Genomic DNA, 24,172 nt, shown 5'->3' with positions numbered 1-24,172 from the left:
ACCTTTTTTTGAATCTCCTGTCCCCCAGCACCTCTGTTTTATCCGAAATGGTTTTATACGTAGAGTTCTGTATTTATTTCCACCGTTTGTATCATTTTAACAACCATTTTTCTATTGATGGGAATTTCGGTTTCTAGGTTTTTTTACTATTACAAATAATGCTGCAGTGACTAACTTTGTGCCGATTTCATTTCATATTTGTATTATTATTTCAGTAGAAGAGAGTAACACAGCTGAGACTGCTGAATTATAAGGTATCTATATTCAGATACAATTAAATTATCCTTCCAAAAGCTCGTACTAATTTACTGTCTCACCAAGAGTGCACGAGGATGAGAGTGCATCTCACACTCTCACCATCACTACAAAGCATCGTATTTTTGATGTTTGATATCTGAGCCCCCAGTCTCTTCTAGACCCTTCTCTGTCACATATTCTGAGCCTGATTTCCCTCCCTGCCCCCAACCACACTCTAAGCAAAAGTAATTAGATGAGCTCTTAAGGTGTGGCTCTGTTATGAACTCGAAAAGGTCATCTTTGAAACCAGAAAAGTATCCAAGGTCCTAAGAACACAGCTCTAGTGCACAGTGGTAGAATTAAAGGACAGCGATGCTGGTTATGCTTGGCCCCCCTTTCGTATACCCAGATTTAGTTCTGAGACTGCCCCTGCCTGTGCCCCTCCTGCCTCTGTCAAAGGTCTTCTAACCGGCATATTCCCCCATAGGGGATCAGGAATAAAGCACCAACAGCTATTCTCCATGAAAGAGAATGCCCGGTCAACTTAATTTACAACAATCTTCTTCTCAGTTTCCTTTTATTATTGTTTAGGCTATAGCTTGCAGTTTTAAAATACACACAGTCTCCAGTTCTTTTTGGAATGAGGCAGGGTGCAAATAAGCAACGAACACATAGAAGAAAACAGAAACCAGGTGAAGTAAGGAACCTGCAGCAGATTCTGCTTTCCACACGTGCTTCTCCATTTGACGTGCCATGAGTATCCAGCACAGCTTCCCTCTCGTGTAACTGAGACTTGTCCCACTTCTTCTAGACTCTGGAGAGCAAATTGCAAATCTGCAGCTGACGCAGCAGCGGGAATACCTGCACTCGCAGAAGGATGGCAAACAGCGGGAGTCAAAAATTCACAAACCTATGGCCACTCTTAACATATATGAGATGTGTTTTATCACTTGTAAACCAACTGTCCTCCTCCAAATACAGAAAAAATGAAATCTGCATATTACTTAGGCAACACATTTATATATTTCTGAGAAACAAAAATTACATGAGTAACGTACCACAGACATTGAGCCTTGGCTCAAATATTTAAAAAAAAAAAATCAGTTAACTTTATAGATAACCAGTAAGCTATGGATGTAAAGGAGAAACAAACTTTTGGGAATTTAACCTGGTATATCTGGTGAGGTGATGAAGAAAACGTGAAAATGTCATTTTTCTGAACAATTTAGTTTTACATTACTGACATAATCTCAGCTCTATAAATTACATAGAGAAATAATATTAAAAAGAAATACACCAAAATGTTTATGATGGTTGTCTAGATCAGTACAGTCCAACTGATACATAGACCAAAGTTATGAACTTTTTCCATATACCTTTGAGAATATGTCCGTAAGCGTGAATGTCAAAGCTGCCACTTAGCGGTGGAGATGCTGCTTGAACTCTTTGAATACGAATCTTTGACTCCCCCGGCCAATTATTTCCTCTGTAAACAGACTCATTCTCTGTCTCGTTTGTGATTGTCTAGTTTCCAAAATAAATATTGATAAAATGATTAAACATAACAATGGCTACCAGATTTCTATTTCACCGGCATACAATCCTGTGACATGACATAAATGAGCCTCAGGTATTCAGGACTCCTCAGAACGTTAAGGAGAGTCGCATAAATCAACACAGGCTATACCTATATAGCTGCGATAATGAGGCCCAAGTCAACTCAGTCATCCGTGCAGCAATCAGCTGGAACCACAGTAATACCTCATTAATTCAGAGTGCACCTACCATCGCTCAAGGAGCAAATATTTATTGAGTAGGCATTCTGTTCAAGGTACAATGCTAATCACAATGGGAAGGCAAAGAAACACGAGATACGGTCTTGGCTATCAAAAAATTAAACACCTTTTTGGAGAAATAACATACGGAAGCTTGAAAACCTAACTAACAATAAAAGGAAGTATATGATCAATACAGTGACTGATCCAGACTCAGGAAATACCTGTCTAATGTGGAGTGTCAGTCAACTGACAGAAGAAACATGTGCAATAAAAATTCATAGACTGTAACTCTAAGAGTGAAGATGACATTCTCCTGCTTCTGATCCCTGCTAATTTTGTGGAATTTAAAATTATAAGCTCTGGGGGACTCCCCTGGTGGTCCAGCAGTTAAGACTGTGCTCTCAATGCAGGGGGCCTGGGTTCGACCCCTAGTCAGGAGACTAGATACCACATGCCCAATGAAAGATCCTGCACACGGCAACGAAGATCCCGTGTGCAGCAACTAAACCGGGTGCAGCAAATAAGTAAATATTTTATAAAAAGTAAATAAAATAAAATAAAATAAAATTATAAGCTCTATTGCCCACATAAAGGAGTGAACGTAAGTGCCAAAAGACATATGCAAGAACGTTCAGAGCAGCTTTATTTATAATAACCCCAAACTGGAAATAGTGCAAAAGCCCATCAATAGAAAGGATAAATGGTTGTATATTAATACCAAGGAATATTGTATAGCAATGAAAAAGAATGAACTATAGCTAGCTATACGCAACAGCATGAATCTCACATTATCAAATAAAAGAAGATGCAAAAGAGTACACACTGTATTATTCATTGATATGAAGAGTAAAAACAGGGACTTCCCTGGTGGTCCAGTGGTAAAGAACCTGCCTTCCAGTGCAGGGGACACGGGTTCCATCCCAGTCGGAGAACTAGGATCTCACATGACATGGGGCAACTAAGCCCACACGCCACAACTATTGAGCTTGTGTGCTTCAAAGAGAAAGCCCACGAGCCACCAACTACAGAGCTCACGTGCCCTAGAGCCCTCGCGCCACAACTAGAGAGAAATCCGCACACTGAAACCAGAGAGAAGCCTGAGTGCCACAATGAAGAGACCTTGTGCTGTAACAAAAGATCCTGCTTGCCCAACAAAGATCTGGCGTGCTGCAATTAAGAAACAATGCAGCCAAAAAAATAAGGGAAATAAATAAATAAATGAATATTTTACTATTTAATATTTTTTAATATTTATTTTTTAAAAAAGAGTAAAACCAAGCAAAACTAATTAATGGTAGTAGAAGTCAAAATAGTGGTTATCTAAGGGTGTAGGGTAAGTAATCTCATGACAAAGAAAAGGCATAAAGAAAGCTTTGGGGGGGTCTAATGATTTTCTTTACCTTGATCTGGGTAGTGATTACATGAGTGCATTTACTTTGTAAAAATGCATGGACTTCAGTAAGATTGCAAGATACCAGATCAATACACAAAAACCAATCACATTTTTATGTATAAATAACAAGCATGCGGAAACTGAAATTAATACAAGACCCATTACAATGGCTTCAAAGAAAATGAAATACTTACATACAAATCTAACAAAATGTACTGAATCTGACCTGAAATTGCAAAATGCAAGATGTGATCAAAGAAGACCAAAATACGTTGGACAAAAAAAAAGCAAAGAAGACCTAAATAAATGGAGAGACATACTGTGTACATAGATTGGAAGACTCAACATGGTAAAGGTGTCAATTCTCTCTATAGGTTTACATGCAATCTATAGGTTTAAATGCAATTCTTACCAAATTGCCAGCAAGATTTTTGTAGACATAAACAAGCCTATTTCAAAATTTATATGGAAAGACACAGGACCTAGAATAGCTAAAATAATTTTTCACAAGAAGAGTAAAGTGAGAGGAATCACTCTTCCCAATGTTAAGGCTCACTACATAGCTACAGTGATCAGAAGGGTGTGGTATCAGTGGAAGGATGGACATATAGAGCAATGGGACAGAATAGAGAATCCAGAAATATATCCACACAAATATGCCCAACTGACTTTTGATAAAGGTACAAAGGTAATTCAACAGAGGAAGGATAGCTGTTTCAATAAATGGTGCCAGAGCAACTGGAGGGACAGGCAAACAAATGAACCTGGACCTAAAACTTCACATCTCATACAAAAGTTAACTCAGAATGGATCATGGCCTTAAATGTAAAACTATAAAACTTTCAGGACAAAAACAGAAAAATATTCAGGATTTAGGGATAAGAGTAGAGTTCTTTGACTTGAAACCAAAAGCACCATTCATAAAAGGAAAAACTTGATAAACTGGATCTCATTAAGAGTGTTGTTCTATGAAAGACCTTATGAAGATGATGAAAAGGCAAGGTACAGACTGGGAGAAAATATATGCAAACCACATACCTGACAAAGGACTTATATCTAGGATATATAAAGACCTTTAAAAACTCAATAATAGGAAAATAGTCCAATTAGAAAATGGGCAAAAGGCAGGAACAGATATCACAGAAGAGGATATATGGGTGTTCAACATTATTAGCCATTAGGAAATGCAAATTAACACCAAAATCAGCTAACAGTATATACCCCATCAGAATGGCTAGAATAAAAAACAGTGATAATGCCAAATGCTGGCAAATTTGTGCAGACACTGGGTTACTCATACATTGCTGGTGGGAATGTAAAATGGTGCAGCCACTTTGGTAAAGAGTACGATAGTTTCTTACAAAACTGTACATGTGCTTACCATATGAACCCATAATTACACTGATGGGCAATTAACCCAGAAAATGAAAACTTACGTCACATGGAAACCTACAGATAAATGTTCATGGCAGCTTTATTCATAACACCCAAAACCTGGGAACAACTCAGATGTCCTTCAAGGGGTAAGTGGTTAATAGACTATGGCGCATCCATCCCATTAAATGTTACTCAGTAACAAAAATGAACAAACTATTGATACCTACAACAACTTGGAGGGGTCTCAAGGGAATTATGCTGAGTGAAAAAAGCCAATCTCAAAAGGCTAAATACTAGGATGATTATATAAAGTCTGATTCCTTTTCCACAACATTGTTAAATGCCAAAATTATAGAGACATTAGTGGTTGCCAGACATAGGGCTGTGCTGAAGGGAAGGAGGTGGGTGTGGCTACATAAAAGGGTATCATGAGGGATCCTTGTGATGGAACTGTTCTGTGGTGGTCAGCTGAATCTACACATGCAATAAAGATTGTACAGAACTACACATACACAGGCACACACAAATGAAAGCATGTAGAACTGGTAACTGAATAAGTTAGGTAAATTGCATCAATGTCAATTTTCTGGCTGTGCTATTATGCTATAGTTATAAATGTTACCATTGGGGGATAATGGGTGATGGGTATGGAAATATTTATGTAGTATTTCTTACAACTGCACATAAATCTACAATTATCTCAAAGTTACAGTTTTTAAAACAATTCATTAATCTGGACATTTAACATATGTGCACATACGTTATTACATTTTGTTATTACATTTTGTTAGAGAGCTAAGAGACTGAAAAACATTTACAAGACCTTTATCTTGAATATACTAAGACTAAAACATTGGGCCTGGATAGGGTAAAAGCAATTTTCGTGGAACACTTATAGTTTTTCAGTCTTTTTAATCATAAAACTGTTAACACAAAGTTCTCTGTGAGACTCAAATTATAATATTTAATTATTATTTAACCTTTAATCTTGAACTTATTATACTTGGTTTTGGTTTGTTGTAGGAAATATTAACTAATTGTATATTTTTGTAAAAAATTAAATGTAAGCATACTCCTCATAATTGTAACATTTAATACAGATCTTATACCCAAACAGTACAAAATACTGTCCAGATCCTTTTGGAATTATGGAAAACCATCTCTTTCCCCTTGTATCAATTTTGATACAAATAAAAAATAAATGGTGTTTATAACAGAAACAATTTTAAAACATATGTGGAATCTCAAATTTTCTTTCAATAATCTCTGTTCAAAGATCTTTACTGGGAGAGCCCACAAATTTTTCTTTTACCTCAACAGAGAAAACTCTACTTACATCTGACTAGCTGATTCTTAAGGCTATTTCCTCCTGCTTTTTTCCCCATCAATATATTTCGTTAAAAAATGTTTAATGTTTAAAGTGAATTTTCATGCTCAAGTTCAACAAGCCTCTAAATCTTCATTTCATCCTTAGAATAACTGTCTTGTTCTATTAAAGGATGTCTAATCTGTGTGTCAGTTCTTCATTAAAAAAAAATGTTTTAAGTTTACTAGGTCAAGGCTAATGTTTCATAAGTTGAAAATAGCTACTCATAAAATTCTAAGCTTACCTGCCCAAAGCTCACAGCCATCATGGGTATATTATAACTGCAATTACATGATGTCATGGTGACAGAATATTGGTTGGTCATACTTGATCCATTAATTTTGGTCTGATTCACCTGCAAGTGCTTTAAAAATATTCCTTTATTTGCTAATGCTGGAAGTCTTCTCTTTGGCATTTCTAAAGAACATAAATAAACAAAGTAAATGGAAGATAAAATTGCATAGCTTGTGCTGCTAAAAAGAAAAGCATCAAATAATATCCATGTGTCATGGAATAAGCTGTTTAAAATCAAATTTTAGAAAGAAGACCTTAAGGAAAGTAGTTTGTGAAGCTTGGCAAACCTTCACTTCTAGAATATAAAGCTTTAAAGTCTTTAGATATATGAGCCTCATTGGGTAAAACAAAATACTGAAAAGCCACCAAGCTCTGGGTTCTATGCAGCCTTCTGTGGGCCAGTTAGTTTTGCTCTGTTGTAGGTCCCTGAACGTGGTGCTCCCTAGGATGTGTGTTCCATGAGGTTAGGACCAGGACTGCCTGGTCCTCTGTTCTTTCTTTGGTACTAGACACATTGCCTGCCACATGGTAGGTGCTAAATGACTGTTGCTTAAGGAACTACAACCTTTATCTCAGCACAGATCAGCTGTCTTACGTGCTCCATCAATCACAATGTAGGTCTGGTGATAGTGGATTCAAAAAGAGTGACTCAGAGTACAGTAACATTTAGTTTTTAGCCAGTTGAATCATGACCTTGCACTTGAAAACTGTTCCAGAGGAAAGGATTCCAAAACTCCTCTGAAATATGGTAATAGTCACTTATTAAGGTGACTGTTTGGAGTTAGGCTGATTTTTAAAAAGACTGCAGTTTAATTTTTATTATTTTATTAGCATATCTCACATATATGAGTCTATTAACATAACTAGAAAAAACACTAAAACTCTGAGAAATAAAGTTTTCATTTACAGTTTTACTAATTATCACAATAAAGTCCATGGAAAGTTTCAGCTCATTCTTACTAGACAGACGTCAATGTCAACAGTTGCCTTTCAGGAACAGATCTCTATCTTGGTAGTTGATTTCTCAAAAATCAAACAAGGCAAAATTAGAATGTTTGCCACAGTTTACCTGTAAACAGAATCCAGGACTATAAAACTAATTCCTGCTTTAATGACAAAGTTTACATTAAGGATGCATTTATCTTTAGAATAATCACCTGGTCCTATTCATTAAAAAAATATATGATTTAAACCATAGTATTATTGAGATGAAAGAATAACAATATTTAGAGGTTAATGTTTCTATCTAACCTACAGAATATAAATAACGTCCACAATAAGATTCTAGTACAAAGTAGGTTTAGAAGGTTTAGGTTTTAGATATGAAATGATACAATATACCATCCAATGCTGCAATTGTAGATGTCTGTCCAATGTATACAATATCCACATAGAAAGACTGTGATTCTGATGCTTTCTGCAAACTAATCCTCTGAAGAGAAAAACTGGTCCCAGTGTATTTGGTTTGTATGAGATCCAGAAGGTCTATACAAGTGTAGGTCCAGCTGAAATATGGTTGTTTAATTAGGTGTATAGATCAGTTATAATGTTCAATGTAAACAAATACATTATAAAAAGCATTAAAATCTTGAACAGTAAAAGTTTTTCTTTTTCCACAAGAAGACCATAAGCAAGCTTTATTAGCACAAAAAAACAGCCACAAGGGACAGCAAGCAGAAACTTTACATTGGCAGTGAAAGATTTAATGTTGTATCCAAAAGATAGGTTTTCTTTTATTTGTAACCTTGGCAGTAGACATAGGCATGTAAAATAACATTCTGCAGTGACAGGTAAGTAAACTAAGGAGCATGCACCTTGGTGGAAAGCATACAGAAACAAGACACAAGAATGAAGCAAACCATTTTAGTGGTGCCAGGGACAGAGCAGCAATTTCAATCCAATACTAAGAAGCAAAACTGGAGCTTGATAATACTTCTGGAAGAGCTCAGTGGAGTTGCATTGTCCCCTATAACTAAGGGACAAAAGGTGCTAAGTTATTTATAGATTCAAATGGTTGCAGAGTGCCTTCTAAACGTATAATTTAGATTCAGAGTTTCCATTAAATATTAACTGCATTGGAACCTCATAAATTACATAAGCAATTTCGTTACAGGAGTTTGCAATAAAGAGATAAATACTGCCATTCAAATAACTAAATACAGTTCAACAATAATCTTTGCATCAGCTACCACTGTACTGATTAACTGACTAGTTTGGGAACCTTCTATTCTCATTTTGAAACTTCATGGTTTACAAACTCATCATGGGATCCACCTCTAGTGCATCAAAGCTTAGACTGACATCATTTTAGAAAATTATATGCATAACTACATTAAGTTAAAGTGCTCCTTAAATTAAAAAAAGTATTTTGGGCCTCTAAGTAGACTTCTGCTACTAATTATATGATTCCCAAGTTCTAAAAACTACTTAGAAAAAATGGTACACTGAGCAGGGCCCTTTATATAAGAGAAATGGAGACTACAAATGATATCAAAACTTAAACAGGGGCTTCCCTGGTGGCGCAGTGGTTGAGAGTCCGCCTGCCGATGCAGGGGACACGGGGTCGTGCCCCGGTCCGGGAGGATCCCACATGCCGCAGAGCAGCTGGGCCCGTGAGCCGTGGCCACTGAGCCTGCGCATCCGGAGCCTGTGCTCCGCAATGGGAGAGGCCACAACAGTGAGAGGCCCGCGTACCGCAAAAAAAAAAAAAAAAAAAAAAAAAACTTAAACAGCACATGGTGCTTTTGTGGCTAGATAATTCCATTTTCCAAAGGAAAACCAGATTTTACTTCTGGGATTTTGAAGCTTGATTTACAACTGCAAACATCACTGGTTCTGGAGGGTTATAGAACAATGCTTTTTGACACTAATAATGTACTGAAAATAAACTAATGCTAACACACCTAGTTGATCTAAGTAGACTGTCTGACCTACATAAAAGCGGGTCTAGAAATACCAGCTAGGAGAGTTTACGTTGCCTTGATTGGTAATAGTTTTTAATCAGAGAACCAACCTCTTTTAAAACTCATGATATTCTTGTTGAAAGATCTTGTAGCATTTAGGGTAAAGGAAGCCCATTAGCTCCATCAAATGTAGGGCATCTTCAAATTACGGCACAGCAGAAAAACTGCAGGCTAAAGGAAGGACCTACTTAGTGATATGGTTAAGTGATGGTTTGACTAACGTGGAAGAAGTGAGATCTGTAAAATCTTCCAAAATCCTGTTGCAATAGAAGAGTGAAACGCATACAGGTGGTGGTGATCAAAATTTAAATTGTGATTCCATTGTTCAATTTGGGCACGTAGGGATGTCCCTTCAAGAAGGACTTTCACTTCATAATGATCCATCATGGGATTACCCGATTTGAATCAAACTGGGTATGAGGCAGTGGGATATGTTCATTCTGTGCATAGACTTTCCATGCTCCTTGCCTATTAACATGGAGAGGACTGTCTTAACCCCTGGCATTGTTTCTTCCTATGTGATGGCCAACAGAGAGTAGTTGTGGCCTCTTCTGAGTCAACAATTACCCTAGGGAATTGCAGAATTGTTCCCACTCACTTCATTCATTCCAGGAGCTAACTTCGATCCCATTTTATATATTGGATTAAACTGTGCAATAGCCTCTAAAGATCTATTTATGCATGGGGAGGGGGAATCAACACTCTCTTCAATACTCCTCTGTCTCTTTCTGTCTCTGTCTCTGCTTCTCTCTCTGCCTATCTTCCTCTTCATCTTCTGTGGAAAACAAAGACGGATCAAATGTATAAAACATGCCAAAAGTGCAAACACAGGAGCCATACACTGCTTAATCAGATGCCACTGGAGGGTGAAATCTGAACTGCCAGGAAAAGGACATTTTTTTAAAGCATTAATTCAGGAAGATTACTTTTCTTTCATTGGCGGTGGGTGGGGAATCGGTTTTGACTTCTTAAGTTTTTGTTAGAAAACAAAACCCAAGAGTGTCCTGCAACTTTCTCAGGGAGCAGCTTCTTATAGCTCGTGCCAACACTGTCCACTTCATACACAGAGCTCACTCAGCTCTCTGTCCTTTGAAGTCCACTCCAAGTTTCCCAAACTTCAGTATCTGACGAACTTTCTGTCTCTGTATGTAAAAAAATTTTCTTTCTTTACATCCTATGGAAGCATGTCTAGATCTTATTCATGGGGTAAAACACAAATAAGTATGTTTTAATGCTTATTCCAACAATCTGAGGAATATTCAGTGGGAGAATTTTCATGTGTCCTGAAGAATTCTTGGAAAGACTCTTCTTAAATATATTCTCTTTGACAAACATCTCTTGGGTATCTATATTTTAACTATGGCTACCTACCTCATGGTTAGAGATTCTACACCTATATTTAAAATCGGTTTCCAGTTGCCCTCACTTTATCAATTGATCAGAAAATCTGAAGGACATTAGGGCCACATGTTCAGGAGATGATGCCAGAGGGGTATGCATCAAATACAATATTTTATTTTGAAAGCTGAAGACTATAACTTCCCTTCTTCCCTTAACAAAAGGTCATTCCACTTCTTCAGGGAGAAAGCCATAAGCACTGGCAAAACTTCTTTAAAAATTTCAGGTTAAAAAGCTGGGCTGGGGGCACAGGAGGGGGATGTATCTAAGGATATCCATGTCCAGGTCCCACAGTTCCAACAGGCTCTGTGTGCTCCCACCCACCTGTCTGTTCCATTGCCTGTCACTGCTTCTGTCACTGACCCAGTGGGCACATCTTGTTTTCTCCTGATGGAATTCAGGGACCTAGCTCCGAGAGAGCATCTACAGGCCCCAACTCTGGTTGTCTCCCCACTTTACCCCTTTCCCCCAACTCATGAGGGATCCATCTGAAAAGTTTTTTAAACCATTAACAAATAAGATTCCCATTATAGTCCAACATATTTCTATGAGTTTTGGAGTATACACATTTCTAAAGGTATGGAATGAAAGCTGGTCCCTGCATTTTGAAAATAGTGTTGGGATGATCAAGAAAGCAGGAAGCTTGAAACTGCGGAGTTGGAAGTAGTTTCTTCATCCAGAAGCGAACTCCCCCATCAACACCACCTTTTCAGGAATTCCCTGGTGGTCTAGTGGTTAGGACTCGCACTTCCACTGCAGAGAGCACGGGTTTGATCCCAGGTTGGGGAACTAAGATCCCACAAGCTGTGCAGTGCAGCCAGAAAAGAAAAAAACTGCCTTTTCTTTCCATCTAGTTATTCTAATCTCCCTCATCATCTTACCTGTTATTTCTTGTCTTTGTTTTGTTTTGTTTATGGGTATCATTTGGTTCTATTTCTAACTTTGGATCATTTTCTCTTCCCTTCTGTCTGAACAGTTAAGCCGAGGCACTGACTGCCTCACACTTGCTCCATACACGGCAGTTCTGAGTGTTCATAATCCCACTCCTATGATGAGAATAGAAAAGTCCTCTCTATATATTACAGAATGGCAGCAACTTAAATGATATGTATTAAAGTACAATGAAAACTATATAGATTGATACAGGATACAGAAGATTTTTTATGCAGCTATGACAGAAAAAAACACAAAAGAAACGTATTAGAAATATTTTTGAAGACATGGAAATCATACCATGGGTATTTTATGACATAAACTTTACATGAAAAAACACCTTCTAAAATTGTGGAGAGGAAATGTTCTACATCTTTACTGGGGTAATGATTACATAACTGTATACATTTGTCATGCTTACTGAATTATGCACTTAGAGTAAATTATGACATTATGTAAATTGCACTTCAATAAGCATGACTTTAAAATTTATGAGGAATACTTTTTTTTTTTTCTTTTTTTTTTTGCGGTACGCAGGCCTCTCACTGTTGTGGCCTCTTCCATTGCGGAGCACAGGCTCCGGATGCGCAGGCTCAGCGGCCATGGCTCACGGGCCCAGCCGCTCCGCGGCATGTGGGATCTTCCCGGACCAGGGCACGACCCCGTGTCCCCTGCATCGACAGGCGGACTCTCAACCACTGCGTCACCAGGGAAGCCCGAGGAATACTTTTTAAAATAGAAAAGTTGTATGTGTGTGTATGTGTCGTCATTGTTTTATTGTAAGTACAATTCTTGTGTGTATTGTATATGAAAATTCAAAGTCAAGACTGACAAATTTCAGAAGATATAATAATTAATGAAAACCAAAAATCGTTTTGCAAAACTAAATTGTGCTTGAGGTTATGACAATCACAGTCATTAAACAGCTTTCTCTAGACTCATTTAGTTTCTCGCATTATATTTCTCTATCTGCATTTTTATGTGTCTAACTTTTGGCAACCAAACCAAGTATTTAAGAATATGTTTTCTCCCTTAACTTTGGTATGTTCATCAAAATATTTTATTTTCTCCATTTACACATTCATTTTGTTTTTCAGTGAGCAAGGTCTAATGATAATCTTGCACTAAGGCAGTTTCTTTCTACCTTCCTTCAGTATCTAGAAACATTATTAGATTTAATAATATACAATTTAAATTCTAAAGTTTACCACTGTTTTGTCTTTTAAATGGTCATGGGTGATGATGACACTAGACCAATTTTTATTTTCATAATCTATAGATTTATTTTTGGCACAAATGTCTCTGTTAGGAAGCTTATGTAGAAGGCAGAAAAAATTGCAGTTAGATCCATGGTGCACACGATTTCTCAAAAACAAACAGACAAACAAACAGATTTTACCTTCATAGTTTACATACTATAATTTAAAAATTTCAAATTCATAGTGTAACTTACTTGTTTCCATACGCAAAGTTATATGTAAATTGTGTATCAGTGCTTCTAGTAATCTTGCTTGTGTCTTGGTATTGAAATTTTAGACCAATATAATTTGCCAAGAATCCTTTGTAGGCTAAACATAACTACATGGAAAACATTAAAAAAAATCAGTAACAATATTTTACCATTAAATTGTTTTGTAGAAATTCAAATGAATTCAATCCAATCCAATAAATATCTATTGAGCATTTTTTATACAAAATGTATCAGAACACAGAGGAAGGAATGATTAATTTCAGACAATGAGATGCAGAATTGGGGAAGATTTTATAGAAGAGGAAGGAGTTGATGTGACCTCACAATTAATGATTAATTCTTTTATTGTTTTCTTAGATATGATTTCCTTAAAAGAATGGAAATAATTCACTCCCTGTAGCCATGGAGCTATATAAGGATTAAGGCCAGTTCTAACTAAACTCTTCAATGAATTTAAAACTCCATTACACACAGAGAAGACAGAGAAACATTCAGGTAGATTAACTAGGATGTGAATGCAGCTGAACATTTAGAGATGTCACCATACAATAGTTATTAAATACTAATTTTAATGGTCTACAACTCCTTAAAAATGCCAGATATATTTGAAACTTAGAACTTTAGAACATGTGTTACAAGTTGAGAATTTTAAAACAAGAGAAAGGGTAAATCTATGATTGCTAGTCTTAGATACCTATCCTAAAACTGCCGTCTCCTCTGCTCGTGATCCTCCTTTACTTTTCCATGACTGGATACCCCAGATCACTTTATGACGGCTATCTATTTTTGTTTCTTCTTAATAAATGAAGGAATAATGAGATTATATATTTTAAATTGTTTTAGTATTTACATTTGTGTGCAAATAATGTTTTTTTCTGAAATTATAAGATAAAGCAGAATACATGTGCACGGTACTACGTATCCTTAAAATTTCATTTTTTGAGTATCAACAGACAAGGAAATCACAAGCACAGAATTGAAGCATGGTGCCTGTCCAACGTGATGTGACTTCACATGACAAGCAATTTTCCTTGTCTTAAAACTTCATGAAATTTTATTACCAAGGTATTTTACTAATTTAATTAGCATATCATTTTGTTGAGCTTACCTGGTTATAAGGAAATAATAAAATGTTTCCATATGGTAGTCTGTTTGGTTTAACATCTGCTGAGTCAAAAAGAACAGCTGGGTTTTTCAGGGAATAACGACCACAGTAAGCATCAGTTTCAGCTGTCTTTTGCCCTCTATTAATATGCTCCTACAGAAACAATAATATTTCAAATGAAAACATGATTTATTGCCCTGCTTTACTCCCCAACATCTTCACCGAAGTCATTCAATTTTCAACTCAGATCCCACTGCTTCCCAAACTGCTTTAACCTGAAATGTTTTCTCTCTTCTTTGAAAGTCTAAGGCTCTCATCCTATAACACTCATTTAGATACATACTCATAATCCCTTGTACCTGTATTTGACTATTTCCCAAGTCCTCTCTTTCCCCTTATATTATGAACTCCTTAAGGATGTTTATCCACTCCTTCCACAAATGATTTTTTTGTGTTCATTCCATGCCACATTTTTACTTGTTTGTTCATTTGCTTGTTTTTTGTTTAATCTTCAGGGTTCAAATAGTGAAGAACCCTATCCCTACACACAGGAGCCTACCAGTTTGGGACAAAGGAACCAAGGATTATAAAACCAAGGCTGAAAGGAGACATCTAACTCACATAAAAGCATCAAAACAGATGACTCGGAGAAGTAACAAATGAATTGCCTTGAAGAATAAACAGGAGTAGTTTAAAAGGAAAAGGCAGCCAAGGGGCATCAGAGAGAGCGTAAAATATGTGCAAAGTGGGGACATGAGAGAGTGGTGCTGGGAAACTCAAAGAGTCAAGGTAAAGTGTAGCCAAGAATGTGTGTTGTGATGATGATGATGATGGGAGATGAAGTACGAAAGGAGTATAATGTAAACTACTTGTTCAATTGTCTTGGCTGCAAGCACTACATTCAGGATAGGAGAACCCAAATACATGTATATTTATTGAAACAGGTTGAAAACGTAACCCATTAAATGATTTTCCCTTTTCTTCAATAATAAATCTGTTTGCATAAAGCATGACATGATATATATTTTTAAGGACTCATTTCTGGGGTATTGATCTGAATTGAATAACTAGCCTATATATTTCTTATTCCTATGGTATTCATTTGGAAATGGTGAATATCTGGCTTCCTCAAGTCTTCAAAATAAGAATTAGGAAGTTAAGTACACTTTAAATTTATTGTACATCAAAGAAAAATCTTTGTATTTCATCAAGAAGTAAATAATGACTAGGCATTGTACTAACTGACCAGAAGCAAGGGAAGCAATTTGCTGTATAACGCTCTACTACAAATGGTATTCTCTGAAGCCAATGAGGAAAAAGAATATACTCTGCATCTAAATGAAGAAAACAAACAAAAAAACCTACAGATCTCACATTTACCCATCTTGCCTACTTTCTCTTGATTAAGAAAATTCAGGTGTGTTTTTACAAATGAGTCATTTTATAATGCAGGAAGATGCTAGAACAGACCTTACCAATAAATGTATGACAAAATTATACTTGAAACTTGACTTTAAATGTTAAAGGAATTAATGCTAATTCCAAAAATGACAAAATTCCAAACATTTATATGATTTCTTATCTGGTCCATCTCACAGTTCATTAAATATTCCATACCAGGTTAAAATCAGTTTCATAACCTCTGAAGTATTTCACAACAAATCCTTCTTCAAAATTTGCGATTTGTGGTGGACACTTAGCGCTAACCATTTCTTCCACTGCTGCCTGAAACTAAATTAACAATATGAGCTTTAGTAACTTCTTTATGAAGAGTTAGAACATTACTAATTTAACTACTAATTCTACTAATTAATTAAAAAAATAATTTCATAATTCCCATGTTAGCCATAATTACGAGGTCATTTCCTAAATAATTTCAAGTTAATATGTGATAATTTCAGTATCCAATGACTGTTTCAAGACTTTTATTTTAGAATGATAATAGTTATATCCAACTGGCTGATCTTAGCTTATTTAGTTATTACATAAGGCAGGCATATTGGTTTAGTAGCTTTTTAAAGACAGCAATGAGGCAAACCTAAATGAATTAGCACTTAATTAAACAGATTCCAAATGAATAGTTTTCCTAATTAATGCAAAATTAACTGGAAAAAATATATACTCCAATGCATTGTTTCTCAAAAGAAGAGATACATATATTGTAATCTCTTACTATTATTTAAGAAATAATAACTCTGGATTATATAGGAACTGGCACACATTCATGAGGTCTATAATTTCCATACCATATTTCTCTGACAAAGCACAGATATTTAGAATTAAGGACTTAAAATAGTGCACAATCTTCAGTCATCAAACAAATATGAACTCAAACTCATTGTACAGGTAGTTGTTGAAATGCAGTAATTCACAAGCAAACATTCCTCATGAACAGCTGCACCATATGCAGATACCTGGATCCTGTTGGCACAGATCCAAGAACTCCCCTTTCACTCCCTCTGTCATTATGATATTTCCTCCCTTCTCCACTCACTATGAGTTGGCTCCAACCCACCATGACAAGGAGGAGATGTATTACTATTCCTTAAAATGTGTTTTTATAGAAGGCTGACGCTTAAGTGGCTTTCTGTTTAAAAAACTAACACAGAGCATACTTCAGCTTCTGATGACTGCGGCATAAGAGGCCTAGAAGTGACCCCATCCCAATTCAGTGTGAATGTGTCCAAACTGGGTTTTCCTTTGGTTTGTTCTGTAATAGCCAGTGTGACATTGTTCCCTTCAAATACTTCATAACTGAGCAGATCGAAGTCTCCTGCAATGAAGTACCAAACAGAATTTGAAGAAGTTAATTAATTAAATACCAATATACCCATAATAGAAACTCAGAGGTAGCAAAACTAGTTTTATTTAGAATTGTATTATCACAAAAAAAAGGATAAATGGAGAAGATGCAGATCCTTGAATCTGAGATTTAGTCATAGTAGAAACAGCAAAACAGCAGATAAAGTGCTATATATTTAAGGTTCTGTTTTTGTAGCGTAAAAGCAAGTTTTGTAAGATAAACAAAAGTTGGCATTGGGATCATGAGGTAAAAATCAATGGGCAATAAAATATTCCAAAAATTATTTAAGTTTTCTTCCGGTACCATCATCTTAGTATAAAGGGCTAGCCTGGGAAATTGATATTTTCTTTAGTTACAAATGGAGTACAAAGATGAATTCCGGGAAGTAGCCCCATGCCTGCGAACCTTGTTTATACAATCTCACTGAAAGAAATAAGGCCTTGTCCTCACATATCTCTCTTCTTTGGGAGGATGCTTTAACAGTGGAATCCTACTAACTTTCTCTGAGAGAACAAAGATAACCATATCTTCTTTAGATAGCTTTTTGACAATCTAACCTTTGGGAAATTTTTATAACTTCAATTCATGTTAAATAGAATTCTTTACTCTCTGCTCAACAATCAAATTAACAACTTCATAAAATGAGACATAAACATTGAAGTAACAGTTTACTTATATGAATTGGAAAATAGTGACTGTGCAAAGAAAGGAAACACATATTCAGGGACCTATTTCATGAGCTAAATATCCCAAATACCCAAATTGGTTGCTAAACTTGGCTTTAAGACTTGAAAATGTGACACTTGAAATTGTAAGACTTGAGGGCTTCCCTGGTGGTGCAGTGGTTTAGAATCCGCCTGCCAACGCAGGGGACATGGGTTCAAGCCCTGGTCCGGGAAGATCCCACATGCTGCAGAGCAACTGAGCCAATGTGCCATCTACTGAGCCTGCGCTCTGGAGCCCGCGAGCCACAACTGCTGAAGCCCGTGCACCTGGAGCCCGTGCTCTGCAACAGGAGAAGCCACCGCGATGAGAAGCCCATGCACCGCAACAAAGAGTAGTCCCCGCTCACCGCAACTAGAGAAAGCCCGCGTACAGCAACAAAGGCCCAACACAGCCAAAAATAAACAAATTAAATAAATAAATAAATAAATAAAACTATAAAACTTGCAGAAGAAAAACTGGAAAAATTTAAAAGAAAAAAATTGTAAGACTTGAAAACGTAATAAGAAGTTAATGGCCATTACTTGAAAAGGATAAGGAAGTCAAATAATTTTGGAAAATGCTGTATTAAATACAGGTGCACTGCTTTTTTTGTTTTGTTTTTGTTTTTATTGTTGTTTTTGTTTGTTGCTCATTGCCAGAGTCCTTGGGGATTTTAATATTTTATAATGAGCTCTATCAACCTTCAAGGAGAAGCTGTGGTATACAGAGCTTCCCACGGGGATTTGACCAGAGAATCCTTTTATCAAACAAGATCTAGCCAGACTAGTGTCTCCTGAGAAATACTGATTCACTTAAATTTCATTTCCAGAATTAATATCTTCACTAATTTTTGCTAAATGTAAAGTAGGCTACTATACTGATAGTGTATTTGTAGTATATAGCGTGTATACCTCATGCATTGGAGTTGTACACTCCTTGAAGTAAAACTAAAATTTAAATTACAGTAGAACAAAATTAACCATTTATTTCTGTTTCTCCTGGAGGTGATCAAGGCTATGAATATGCATTTACTTTCCCCTGTCATTTTATGGAGCTTTTACCTTTTTCAGTGGAGTTGCGCAGGATACAAACTTGTTTCCTAGAAAAAACTTAACAGAATTGCAAAATGAAATACATGCTTACCTCTAGTTGATATAAAGGTTACCATGTAAACATAGCTCTGAGGATTCTGTGTTCTTATTACTTGAACTGCATCCGGTTTTATAGACCAGAGGTCATTCAAGGCTGATTGCAGTATGAAGTCAGAAGCGTCAGCAGGTAGCCAGACTTTTCGATGAATTAACAAAAAATTAAAGTCAAATGATTAGGGGTTTTAATAAAAAGAAAAAAAGAGTTGAAATCTCTGCACTATCACAGCCAGCACTGATGTCTCATATTTGAATTTTTTAAAGCACCTATAGTCTGTACCATCAGTTATCACTTAATGAAATTACATTCTGAAATTGATTCAAGTTCAATAATATTGGCTGCTTAATTGGACTGTGATCTATTGAGGATAGGGCTCATATTTTATTGTTTTAATATTCCCATAGTAATAAGCATTGTGTTTGGCAAACAGCAAGCACTCTTCAATACTTACTCATTGAAACAATTAACAGAAATAGCAAAATTATTTTTTCAGGGTTTTTTATAAAATATAGAAATGCAATATCTTCATTAACAGATAAATGTGTCTCATAGGTCTTTTGAGAAACTGAAATGTCTATCTCTATAATGATGAACTTAATTCCTATTAACTTACACCCGTGAGTCACGGATACATAAATTCCTTATGTGTGTTTAAATATGCATTTATCATGATCCTTACAGAAGAAAATAATAGTATATATCTGAAAGCTGTTTTTACTGATGCCATTTTCTATCCCAGTCTGAAGAGTTTTCTTCATGATATATTTTTTTGCCTCTTTGTCTAGCATACTATTAAAACTATATTTTCCAGCCAGTAGAATTTGACTAGAGCAAATACCTTTTCATAATTTTGTCTACACATGAAGAGTAATAAAATCTCCCTTATTGGGGCTTCCCTGGTGGCGCAGTGGTTGAGAGTCCGCCTGCCGATGCAGGGGACACGGGTTCGTGCCCCAGTCTGGGAAGATCCCACATGCCGCGGAGCGGCTGGGCCCGTGAGCCATGGCCGCTGAGCCTGCGCGTCCGGAGCCTGTCCTCCGCAACGGGAGAGGCCACAACAGTGAGAGGCCCGCGTAACGCATTAAAAAAAAAAAAAAAAAAAAAAATCTCCCTTATTATTTACAACTTACCAGTTTTTTCCTTGTTATAGATTAATCTATATTGGTAAAGTGAACATAAATTAGCTTCCACACATGGGCCGGTTACCATGATCTTCTGCACTTCATTGGTTGCATTAGTTGTTTCCCAGTTTTCCAATGTTATAACCTATTTCCCAATTTAAAAAAGCACATATTTACTATATGGAAAAATACATTTTAAAAGCATCATAAGTCAGCTATTCAATGCCTCTACATTGCCCTATCTTATTGCAAATGATAAACTATTTTAATGTGTAAGTCATCAAATAACAGACTCTTTGGTTTGTAATTACAGATATTCCAAGGCACAATTCAGTAGTTTTCCATGACTGTTTTCCCCCAAAACAGTATCTTACCTAGTAAAATTAATAACCAAATAGAGCTCCTATATTTTAGCATTTACTTTCTACAAAGTGGATCTATAATCATAGCAAACCTGTACTTCCTGGACAATTGTCGACTGGGATTTGATCACTTGTTCTTCATTCACTGCATCTTCTGTTTGTTGTTCAGTATAGACATTTCTATACTGGTACAGTCCAACATCCACAAAAGCACTTAGTCTGTACTCCTGCAGCAAGATTTCAATGTAATATCTGGAAAATAGTGTAACTAAAGAATGTAACTTTTTCTCCAGAGCACTTGTCATGAATTTTTCTTTCAATGAGTAAAATTTCAATATGATATAAAACACCTGCTTGTTAAATGATTTATATTGTAGTATCCCTGATTTTAACAATTAAAATATTAAGTTTCATAGCAGTTTGCTAAAAGAAAATGAATTATGTAAGATATCTGCATTAGAGATAAAGAGAACGATGAATTCATTCAGTTTTGTCAATAAATATTTATTAAAAAAGATACTATCCCCTATCTTCAAGGATCTTAAAACAAAATTACATTGTAGGTTATAACATAAACTTCCTGGCATAAAACAGAGGACACACAGAGGTTAAATACATTAACGTGTGTAAGAAAATGTCAGGCAGACCCAGACATACCATATATTTTGTATCTGAGTGGTTGTAGGTGTCACCGATGAAAGTTCTTACTCTAAGTTCCTCAAATATTGCCTCCACTTGTAACTTGGGAAACAACACACTGCCGCAGGAAACTTTTACTGATTAGATTGATGATGGCCCTCTAATAAGGTGGATGAGATTCACACCTTAAATTTGGAATTCTTGATTCCTGAGGCCCCGTGCCCATCATCCAAATGCCTATCCAGGATAAGGTGTTCACTAATCAGCTGTTACAGGTGAGTGAAAAGCTACTGCTTCCCTATCTAAATCTCTGTCTGTGTAACCACCGCTCCCATCGTTGGAGAGGCCAGCTAGGAGTTCCTTTAAATTGCCTCACATCATTCAACAGATACTCTTGTAAATGGAGAATAAGTATCCACAGTTCATGTAAGACTGTGAATGAGGGGTATTTATTACCTCGCATCTGGCAAGGATGCTGGGGCTCTGGGTCATTTCCCCCATAGAACTGATACTGGAGGATTACATCAGGCTTTTGGCTGCCCTGACAACCTGTTTGCCAGCTCTGTCAAATCAAGGTGGGCAATACTAACTAGGGAGCAGGATTCAGAGAAGAACCATTAAATTCTGTATCCTTACTGGCAGCTTAAAAATATTTTAAGGCACCTTCTATGTGCTAGACACTAAACTGAGCACTTCACAGACATTATTATATTTAATATTCACAAAATCCTATAAAATATATATTATTATTCTGTTTGATCATATGAATAACAGAGACTAAGAGAACTTAAAGATTGAAAAATTATTTAAAAGTTAGTCACTGAGGTAGGATTCAAAGTAGAAAGGGGGTGACCAAAGCGATATGCACTTAGAGGTAAGGCTATATTATTTGAGTAAAATGAACTGGCAAGACAAGCTACCTTTGGAAAGGTCCCAGGGACCACTGTGCAATAAACCAGCCTGCGTGGCCTCAATTTCAGAATACACAACCATCATTATAAGTGCCAGTGTAAATTTCAAGCTAGTTTGCAGAAGCACAGATACCAGGGGCAAGATGTATTACAAGTCACTTTCATGCAAGCTCTGTGCTCTTGCCAAGCAGGTAAATTGAACTCATTTTCCAAGGTCAAGGCAAAGCCTGAAGGCGTATTGACACTTAATAGCAATAGGTATTAACGAGATGCTGCATTTACTCTGAACTGGCCCAGTGAACTTGGTTAAAAAAGAAAATGCTTAAGTTTAGAAAGAAGTGCTAGAAGGAGGAGAAAAAGAATGGAAAGCGTATTATTCCTAAGACTTTAGTGAGAACACTTAGTGTGATTTCTCTCAGGTACCATTGATCCCAACCCTCTCTGTCCAGCTCCATCACACCTTCATGGTGCTGCCTATGAGCATAATCTAATTGATATCTGGGAAGGTGACATGGTAAATGGAAAAAACAAACAAACAAAACAAACTCCTCCCATCAAGAAGTGAAGTTCATTTTTTCACCCACTGAATCTAAGTTTGGCCATTTGCTTTGGCCAATTGGATATTAGCAAATATGACACAAGCAGAATTTGAAAAGTACCTGTGCATTAGGAATTGCCCTCTTAACTGCTGGGACACTGTGACAAGCCTGGGCTAGCCTCCTTGAAGATGAGAGACCATGTGGAGTGAGACATCTCAGATATCTCAGTTCCCATCAGGACAGCTGAGGCTCCTGATATGTGAGTGAGGCCATCCTGGACCATTAATCACCAACTAGTCAGGATCAAAAGAACTACCTAGCTAATCACAAAACTGGGTTGCTTTAAGCTACTAAATTTGGGGGAATGGTTTCTTATGCAGCAAAACCTAACAGATACAAATGGTAAATGGAAGAAAATTTCAGTGAAACTTTTGATGTTCTCCATGTAACTTAGCTATTTTGCATATATCATCTTTTACCTCCCTGTTTTCTAGGAATCCTGAATTGACTTTTTGAATGGGATTATTAGCTATTTGAATAATATCCTCATTTTCTCCCTGGAAATGACCTTTCAGCACTAAATAAGTACTCCTTAAGGGCAGGGAATATATTTTAATATCCTTTGTATTAAATTTCTAGTACCTGGTCCAGGGTCTGGAATAAATCAAGAGAATATTAAATATATATTAATTATGGTACAAATCCATGTGGTTTTTGTGATTTTTCACTAGCAATAGAGAAAATAGGAGAAGAGAAATTAGATGGCTGGATTGACTGAAATGTCCTAATAAGAAACTAAAGCAGGATTAAGTAAATTTCACAAAATTGTAATTTCTGCAACAGGAATAATTTAGATTTCAAATTTTCCTGGTTAGTTGAATGCCAGTATGCTTGAAAATATAGAAACAAAACTTAGCAAATTATAGAGAATGACCAATTATAAATTAAACCAATAAACTAGTATCACTTCTACCAATAAAACAAATTGAAAATATTTTTATATATAAAATTATAGTTTTTAAATATTACACAATAATTTAAAGAAAAGAAAAAAACCTTACTCTTTTCCTTTTTGAAGATGAATGTCATCTGATCTTTGTGTTGGGCTGGAAAAATAACTGTTGGCATTGGAAGAATGATAGGCAATCCTCACCTTATCCCAAAAAGACAGAGAGAGACAGAGAGAGAGAGGGAGAAAGGAACTTATTAATAAGCCTTTTCAGCATTTATTTATCATTTATTTTTTCTGTCAGTCTTAGAACTTTTATGAACAGAAAAATGTGAAAATATTTCACATTTTTCTTGTAATATCTGTTTTTCATGATGAAATGGATTTTAAAAAATTATCAAAGCTCACTTCACCCCTTCCACCCTTAACTAACATCAACTCCACTATTCCATGAACACACACAGAACATAGCTTTTCCACAATTAGAACTGCAAATGGGAAATTTAAAGATCCATACAGGGAGGAGGTTGTTATTGTTAAATAAAATATTCTTTTGTTCTACTGAGAACTTTGAGGGACTTAATCCAAATGAGATCATTAAAAGGAGGTCTGAAAGATGCCAGAGATTACTAATTGGGTCTGCATACTAGAAAGAGAAAACTTTGGGCTTCCCATTAGA

General features: G+C 36.2%; 1 protein-coding gene and 1 pseudogene across 1 annotated transcript in view; both read right to left on the bottom strand.

The window, feature by feature from the left end:
- The window catches only part of PKHD1L1 (PKHD1 like 1), a 154,667-nt gene that overhangs the window by 96,444 nt on the left and 34,051 nt on the right, over positions 1-24,172 (bottom strand). Inside the window, exons 14-25 of the mRNA XM_065895147.1 lie at positions 23,606-23,697; positions 20,548-20,707; positions 20,103-20,238; positions 18,967-19,110; positions 16,931-17,088; positions 15,933-16,046; positions 14,319-14,468; positions 13,193-13,317; positions 7,787-7,950; positions 6,396-6,568; positions 1,614-1,761; positions 944-1,098 (exon numbers count right to left, since the gene is read on the bottom strand). Coding sequence (XP_065751219.1) covers positions 944-1,098; positions 1,614-1,761; positions 6,396-6,568; positions 7,787-7,950; positions 13,193-13,317; positions 14,319-14,468; positions 15,933-16,046; positions 16,931-17,088; positions 18,967-19,110; positions 20,103-20,238; positions 20,548-20,707; positions 23,606-23,697 — 1,719 coding nt within the window. The remainder of the gene's footprint in view (positions 1-943; positions 1,099-1,613; positions 1,762-6,395; positions 6,569-7,786; positions 7,951-13,192; positions 13,318-14,318; positions 14,469-15,932; positions 16,047-16,930; positions 17,089-18,966; positions 19,111-20,102; positions 20,239-20,547; positions 20,708-23,605; positions 23,698-24,172) is intronic.
- LOC136137314 (suppressor of cytokine signaling 5-like) lies at positions 9,625-11,143 on the bottom strand (annotated as a pseudogene).

The sequence above is a fragment of the Phocoena phocoena genome, chromosome 17, assembly GCF_963924675.1.
Source record: "Phocoena phocoena chromosome 17, mPhoPho1.1, whole genome shotgun sequence".
Taxonomy (NCBI): domain Eukaryota; kingdom Metazoa; phylum Chordata; class Mammalia; order Artiodactyla; family Phocoenidae; genus Phocoena; species Phocoena phocoena.
The sequence above is the reverse complement of the archived record's forward strand: the minus strand, read 5'-3'. Positions and strand labels throughout refer to the sequence as shown.